The 8435-nt window shown below is 38.0% G+C and overlaps 1 protein-coding gene across 1 annotated transcript; it reads left to right on the forward strand.

The window, feature by feature from the left end:
- The first annotated feature begins 3819 nt into the window (after positions 1 to 3819).
- Positions 3820 to 4780, forward strand: LOC103748883 (olfactory receptor 2D3). The gene is given in 2 exon segments (XM_017802835.1): positions 3820 to 3951; positions 3954 to 4780. Coding segments are annotated over 2 exon segments (942 nt in total). The 5' UTR covers positions 3820 to 3836.
- The last annotated feature ends 3655 nt before the right edge of the window (positions 4781 to 8435 follow it).

Consider the following 8435-nt stretch of genomic DNA (forward strand, 5'->3'; position numbering starts at 1 on the left):
CAGAGATCTGCCTGTCTCTGCCTCCCAAGTGCTGGGACTACAGGCGTGCGCCATAAGACATAAAATTGAATGAGTTTTTAACCTTTAAAAAAGATCTCCATTTCATTTTAAAATATACTGTTTTTTAGAGAAAGACTCATTGTTTTTGCTACTAATAATGAGATGTTAGCGGAAGCGTCTATAATCTGTATGTATCTGAATTTTACTAGTTATAATCGGCTGCACTTGGATCCTTGGCGCCTGTGTATATCTATAAAGTCATCAGGTAGATTTCAGAGGTAATGTTTATCACCTCTACTAATTAACATGACACAAATTTTTATGCTTCCTCCTTAAATATAATACTTTTTTTTAATTTGATTTTTTGTGTATGTGTGTATATCACACAGAACATCCCAAACCATCTTATTCAACTATACACCCACTTCCCAGATGGCACCCTCCCATAGCCCCTCCCCCAACCAGAGCCTTTATACTCTGTTATCCCTACTACTACCCGCTGTGTTGTTGGCACCCCCAGCCATTCCCCACTACTTGTCCATCTGGTGAATCTAGTCAGCCTATCTAGAGGGCTTTGATTTAGGAAGGTCAGCTGTTCCTCATCTAGCAGCAATCAGTTGTCAATATTCCTTTAGATAAGATTGGGGTCCACTGTTCATTTTCCCAGTTCTATTACTATCCCAATTACAGTTTTTTAAGCAGTAACATATTGGGAAAGAATTTTTAGAATATACCATAATTTACCAGGTGTGGTGGTGCACTCCTTTAATCCCAGGACTTGGGAGGCAGAGGCAGGCAGACCTTTGTGAGTTTGAGGCCAGCCTGGTCTACATAATGTTTTCCAGGACAGCTGGAGCTACAAGGAGACCCTGTCTCAAAAAGACAAAAAATATATATATACCATAATTCTATTATCCATCATAAACCACTTTCAATACTTGAATTTTTTTTCTTTCAGTGTGTTTACTGTCTACTTGTTTCTAATTATTTTTACCCATATTTGATTTTACATTATGTGTTATTACTATCTATTTATAAAGAACTTTAATGATTACATAATATTGCAACAGATGGGGATAATATAAATTACTTAACAATTATTCAACACAGCTTTTTAATATTAATTTTAAAAGGGGGTTTTCTGTGCATTTAGAAAACACAGACTATCTTTGATCCCTAAGCAATAGAAAACCTGCTTTGGTAAGTATAAATGGAAGATGATTATCAATGTTGCTATTAATGAAGCTAATAATTACTAAGTATAGGATCCAGGGGAAACCCTAATATTCAAATCACAGCTAGTCAACCAGTGAAGGAAAAAAAAAGCAGACATGAATTTGAGACTTCTGATGTATTCTGAAATCAGGGAACTTATTCCCTGTAGGATTTCAGTCATAAATGTGTGGGAAGATGTGGTTCTTTGATTTGGAAGAAAAGACACTAACCTTACTAAGTGTGGCCCTACATTATTAATAGTATTCCCATATTGTGCTTTTTTTCACTATTGTGGTTACTTTGAAGACATATTAGATATAAAATTTTGGATCTCATATTTTTTAGATTAGAAAATGTAAAAAGCATTTTCACGATCAGGGAATTATTTTCACAATATTGGTTTAAGAATTGCATAGTAGAGGCTGGAGAGATGGTTAAAAGCACTGGCTGCTCTTGCAGAGGACCTGAGTTAGGTTCCCAGCACCCACACAATGGCTAACAACCATCTATACCTTCAGTTCCAGGGGATCCAGCACCCTATTCTGGCCTCGTGGACATTGTACAGACGGGTGCACTTGCATATATGCAGGGAAAATACTCAGACACATAAAATAAAAATATTTTTAAAAAATAATTGCACAGCATTTCATAACATATATTCATAATTTAGTCCTCTATATGGGCTATTTCAATTGTCTTATTATGTAATTCAATGAACATATTTGCTTGTGAATAGTTTCCCTTAATTCGGAGTGTGTTTTTTATAAAGGACTTCTAGAAAGAGATTACAATATCTGGTGATGTTAGGACTGAGGCTGTTACTACTACTTTAATTGTGGTTGTTCCTCTACTTACCATTCTTTTTGTTTTAGAAGAAGCATTTCATTACACCTTTAACATACTCAATAACAATTTCCAGAGTTCTATTTTTAAGATAACGTTAATAATAAATAAGGAAGGAGAAGTCACTATTGCCTCTCAAATTCAGAGCTCTGCTAATCTTAAACTAAGGTACAGACCTCAAGATCCTTATAGTCTCAACACACATTGTGTCATTGTGTCCTCTTGTGGCCAGCAACAGAATACAGAACAGTAACAGAGCGATAAGCATACCCAGCCACCGTTCAAACATGAAAGAGAGCAAGTAAAGTGACAAGGAACCCAGGTGTCTAGTCTCTCAAAGGAAAAAAAATAGATGCACACGTACATTTTAAAGCATAGGGGCACAATGATATTTTTGTGTATAATTTTGTAATAGAACCCATTACTTTGCATGCTGAAAAATAAGTATGAAAAGTATTAATAAGTATAAAAAGATGACTATTTCATTCCTTGTGAGGAAAACAATTATTTGTAAACTGCAAATTTCTCACTGCCCCATGCTTGAAAACTCAACAAAAACATATGAATATTTAAGTCTTCAGGCTGGAGAGATGGCTTAGCAGTTAAGAGCACTGGCCCCTCTTGCAAAGGACCTGCATTCAGTTCCCAGCACCCACATGGCGGCTAACAACTGTTTGTAACTCTGTTCCAGCGAATCTAACACCTTCTGCTAGTCTCCACAGGCACTGCATGACATGGCTACACTTATACACATGCAGGCAAAATACTCATACACATAACATTAAAGCAAATAAAGCAAAACCTTTTTTTAAAATTTAAGTCTTCTACTGTATTGGGTCAATTATTGTTCTTACCCACTTGGACTTGCAAGTGTCCTTTTCATTGCATCATTATTGTATTGCTAATAAATTCTGCCATGTATTGCTTGTTTGGGGAAAAAAATTTAACCTCTCTGTACCTCAGTTTCCTTCCCTGCCAGACAAGATTAGCAGTATGGACTTAATGATGTTATTGAGCAGGTGTCATCATTAAAATAATACCTGTTGTTAGATATTCAATAAAGCACTAATTATTATAATTGTGACTTTTGCTATTTATAACTTTATTACGTGGACAAGATAATATATCTCTCATGATTTTAATTATTGAGTTATAAAAATATTGAATATTTTCCTAACACTGAGTAGCTATTTGCATTTTTTCTTTGTAGGTCTATGTAGATTCACTGGCCCATCATTTCTTGGACTTAAATTTATAGTGTTTCATGTGGACTGAATATAGTACATGCAATAGGATTTTCTTCAAATATTTTCTCATCCTGGGTGTTGATCTTCTCATATTATTCAAATATTATTTCACAGAAACTTTTCAATTTATATCATAGACTCAATTCCTATTTCCTTCATAGTTTCCTAGTCTAGACCTATCCAGAAAGCACAAAAAATTTAACTTCTTTTTTTGTATGTGAATTCTAACTTTCATATCAGAGCTAGTCAAGGAGACTTTATATTGTATTTTATCTATTTTAAAAAGTAGAAGTAGTTATAAGAAGGATTTGGGGGGGAAGTTAAGTTGATGTAAATTGCAAGCAAAATAAAAATACCCATTTGTATCAATTAGAACAAGTTAAATCAAAAAGATTTTTAAAACCCTACTCTAGAGATTTCCAGTTGGATGTCTGTTCTAACAGGAGCCCCTTCTACAAGACTTGTCATAAATCCAAACATATTTTATTCTTCTTGTTTGTGGCAAATGGGTAAACAGTGTAATGTTTCTCAATGGGAAAAGGAAACCAGACTCTTGTAGATGAGTTTTTGTTACTGGGCCTTTCACAAGATGTACAGACTCAGATCCTTCTGTTTATTCTTTTCTTCATCATTTATGTGCTGACTGTACTGGAAACCTACTCATCATCATCCTCATCTCTATGGATTCTCGACTTCACACGCCCATGTACTTTTTTCTTAGAAATCTCTCTTTTGCAGATCTCTGTCTCTCTACTAACATTGTTCCTCAAGTATTGGTCCACTTCCTGGCAAAAAGGAAAAGTATTTCTTTTTGGGAGTGTGTGACACAAGTAATCGTCAGCCTTCAGAATGGGTGTACAGTGTGTGCTCTGTTGGTGGTGATATCCTATGACCGGTCCGTGGCTGTCTGCAAGCCCCTGCACTACTCCACCATCATGACCCAACAAGTGTGTCTCCAGTTGTCCTTAGGGTCCTGGGCCAATGGGGCCCTCGTGTCTCTGATAGACATCACTGTTGTTTTCCATATTCCCTATAGAGGGCAGAACCAAGTCAGTCATTACTTTTGTGAACTCCTAGCCCTTTTGAAGGCGGCCTCAGCAGACACCTACAGCACAGAAATGGCCATCTTTGCAATGGGCGTGGCAATCCTCCTGGCACCTGTCTCCCTCATCCTCATCTCTTATGGGAATATCATCTCCATTGTAATCCAGATACAGTCTGAAGAAGGAAGACTCAAGGGGTTTTCAACCTGTGGTTCCCATCTCATTGCTGTTATCCTCTTCTATGGGTCTGGAATATTTAATTATATGCAGCCAAGTACCAAATCTATAAAGAGGCATGAAAAGATAGTATCTGTGTTCTACACAGTGGTGATGCCAATGCTGAACCCCATCATTTATAGTCTTAGGAACAAGGATGTCAAAAGCACCTTCATCAAACTGGCTGCAAGAATAGCCTTCTCTCAGAAGCAGTGACCTATAGTCTGAGTTTTAGCACAATGGCAACATCTTTGAAAGAGGAGTAAGATTTTGGTAGGCAATTATGAATTGGCTCATTTTAGGAGGAAACATGGAAGTGTAGAACACAGTGTAGAAATGGTGACTACTCTAAACCAGAACACAGGAAAGAAGTGAAGGGATGAAACCTGGGTCATTTTCAGAGTATAAAAGGTGGGAGAGGTTGTCTTGATGAGTGCACAGTTAATTCAGCCACCAGAGACCTGTCTAAAACACAAGCACAGCCAAGCCTGGTGAAACAGGCCTGTAATCTGAGCTACTTAAGAGGCTAAAGCTGGGGACTGTGAGTTCAAGCTCTGCCTCAAAAAGTCATTGAGATCCTGTTTTATACTGAAAAAGTAAAAGAGTGCTAGGAATATGACTCAGTGGTAGAGCACATGCCTAGCATACATAAAGCCCTAGGTTCAGTCCTCAGTACTGGGAATGAGAGGAGGGAAAGGGGAGGGAGGGAGGAAAAGAGGGGGAAAGAAGGGAGGGAGGAAAGAAGGAAAGAAAGAAGGGAGGGAGGGAAGGAAGGAGGGAGGGAGGGAGGGAGGGAGGGAGGGAGGGAAGGAAGGAAGGAAGGAAGGAAGGAAGGAAGGAAGGAAGGAAGGGAGATTGAATCTAGGCTATTTAAACCAGGTTATCCTAAAATGACATATTAATATGAAATGCATGCATGATTCTAACATCAAAAACATTTCAAATATGAATGTCTTGGTCATGAAAAGCCTTGGAATAAACAATGACTACAATAATCTGGAAGAGTCTTAAATACTGGGGTCATTTATGCCAAGAGCATTTCAACGTGTGAATGGACCAGAGAAGTAATATTTCCTAGTTCACTGCATTCACTACTAAAGCTTCAGAAAATGACCTTAATGTAATCCTTGACTGAAAATCCTTGAGTGAAAAACTGAGTGCAACACTCATCAAATCCAACCACAATAGAGGTATAGACTACTCCATAATGTGCCAGTACCAGCTGGCCAAGACGAACAGCACCTGAAAGGGGGAGTGAGGATGAAAGAAAAACAAGAGACACAGAAAGATACTTGGGAGGACTGTCAGTAGAGACTGCAGCCCCGGTTTATTTTAGCTCAGCCTTCTTAGACAGTAGAACATCAGATAGCCACAGTTTGCTTAGCTGAATTAGCGTCAGCAGCTCTTTTTTCCCACCTCTATCTGAGGGTCAAGGAATGGTCAAATACTTGTGAATACAACCATTTAACTATCTTCCCTAAATTATCAACACATTCCTCCTGACTTGGCAGAACAATTCGGTACTTGTGTGCAAAACACAAACTCTTGAGTCAAGGGGAAAGATCATAAAGTAAACAAGCAAGCCTGCTACAGCTCAGTGTACAAAATGGCTGTGCTTATACTAATAGCTCCCAACAATAACGCACCTATTGTCAGGCACTAGTCTAACCAAAAATAATAAAACTCTCTATTCTCTTACATAATTTTCATTCATATATAGATGGTTCCTACCATTAGAAAGAGCATCCTCATAGAAAGTCAGGATCAATTTTCTTTTATCGTCAACCCACTTTCTCAGGTTTTACTCCTAAACAATTTTCAGTGTTCATGTAAACCACAAGTGCTGAAAGCAGTCTCTACATCTGTTTAAATTCAGTTCTCATGACCAAGTACCCACCTGTTTTTAAAAATTCCTTCACTAACATGCTTTGGTGCCTGGTATGCATTCTAGTTACCCTACACTGAGTGAACCCAGTAAAATATTTCTTTTGAAAACTGAAGAGAATTAAGGAGTTGGAGTTTCCTCATCCGCAACAGATTCTTCCATAGGCTCAGATGCCAGTGTACCACATCTCTGGCCAATGCCAGAGCCCACTTCAGGTTCTCATAATGAACTGGCTGTGAGCCACATCTCTGTTTTACCCAAATTTCTGATTAATCACATGCTTGAGAGAATTCTAAGTCACGGGTTTAGAGAGTTTTCCACCATAATCATTCTGTAATCTCCATGAACATGAGTCCAGGAGCCATGGACTTCCGATTGCCTCCACACTAAGATTGACTCTGCTCACTGAAGAGCTATGTAGGAGCCATGCTGACTCTTTTCTTATCTCATGAATCCATTTTAAAGCCATTTATTGAGCTATTGTTTCATTTTTATTTTGTCCAACTCAGGTGAATGACTAAGATGCAATATTTTTGAATGCAGCTTTTTAAATATGTCTTACTGTCCTTTTAAAATTATTGGGTGTGGATATCCTATCAGGTGGCTCATGACTGAAGAAAACCACAATTGATTGCCTATAGTTCTTCACCTAGTGGTGGGGCCTTGTGAAATTTCCCCTAATCCCTGAGCCCCTAATAGGTTATCCAATCCCAGATGGTCAGCTCTAAACCCACGTACATGCAAGCAACACTAAACAGACTCAGGAGACTTGACAGATAGGTAATAGATTGATAGATAGACAGACAGACAGACAGATAGATAGATAGGTAGGTGATATATATGATATGATAGGTAGGTGATATATATGATATGATATATGTGTGTAACAATAATAATTAATAATAGATTGATAGATAGATAGACAGACAGATAGATAGATAGGTAGGTGATATATATGATATGATATATGTGTGTAACAATAATAATTATACATGAAGAGGTCATGAATTCGAGAAGGGGGTGGAAGGATCTGGAAGGGGAGCAGGAAGGCTGCAAGTGATGTAAATGCAGTGTACTCTTGCAAGAAATTCTCAAAAACAATTACTGGAACCACAATAGACCAATCTAGCCTGGGTGATGATGATAAGTAAAAACCCTCGTTCAAATACTATGTGTTAGCAGAGGAGATGGAATGATTTGCTGAATCTGTTGATCTTGGAAACTGATTATCACTTACATGAGTTCTACTTCAGTGAAAGGAGGGAAGGTAAGAAAAAAGAAATACAAGTTGTAGACACTAATTTGGGAAGTTTCATTGTGAAGGAAAAGAAGAACTGAGGTATGGTTGGGAAAGTGGGGTTGTGAGTTTTTACATCTTTTAGACACATTGCTTTTCCTTGAAGAAAAGCTCTTTGCTGATTTTCACTCATTCTGATACTCTATTACAGTTCTTGGTCTATTTAATTTTCATATAGAATAAAACATTTAAATAATGTAAATATTTAGAATTATTGATTTCCACACCCCTGTAAGGATCTTACATCTGCACTACCAGGATCATGTAGTAAATATTGCCATTTTTGTAACTTCTGCCCCCACTGCCCAACTTACACACCTGGAGAATCCTGAGGAAAGCAAGGCAGTGGCTGTTTCCAGGCACTAAGTTTTAGGGCAGCTTTTTATACATCAATGGAAAAATTGAAATACTGACAGAATCATACTCTTATCTATCCATTGATAAGGATTCCATTGGGCCTGTTTCATATCACCAACAGAAAGCTGCCTGCTTATAACAGCTGCCTGCGAGGGAGGGAAGGAGAGTAAGGTACAGAAAACGTCTCATAAAAAATGAACACACAGGCAGGTGTGGTGATACACACCTTTAATCCTAGCCCTTCGGAGGCAGAAGAAAGTGTATCTCTATGAGACTGAGGCCATCCTAGTCTACATAGTGAGTTCTAGGCCAGCTGGGGCTATAGGGAGACC

The sequence above is a fragment of the Nannospalax galili genome, unplaced genomic scaffold, assembly GCF_000622305.1.
Source record: "Nannospalax galili isolate Female #2095 unplaced genomic scaffold, S.galili_v1.0 scaffold426, whole genome shotgun sequence".
Lineage (NCBI taxonomy): Eukaryota > Metazoa > Chordata > Mammalia > Rodentia > Spalacidae > Nannospalax > Nannospalax galili.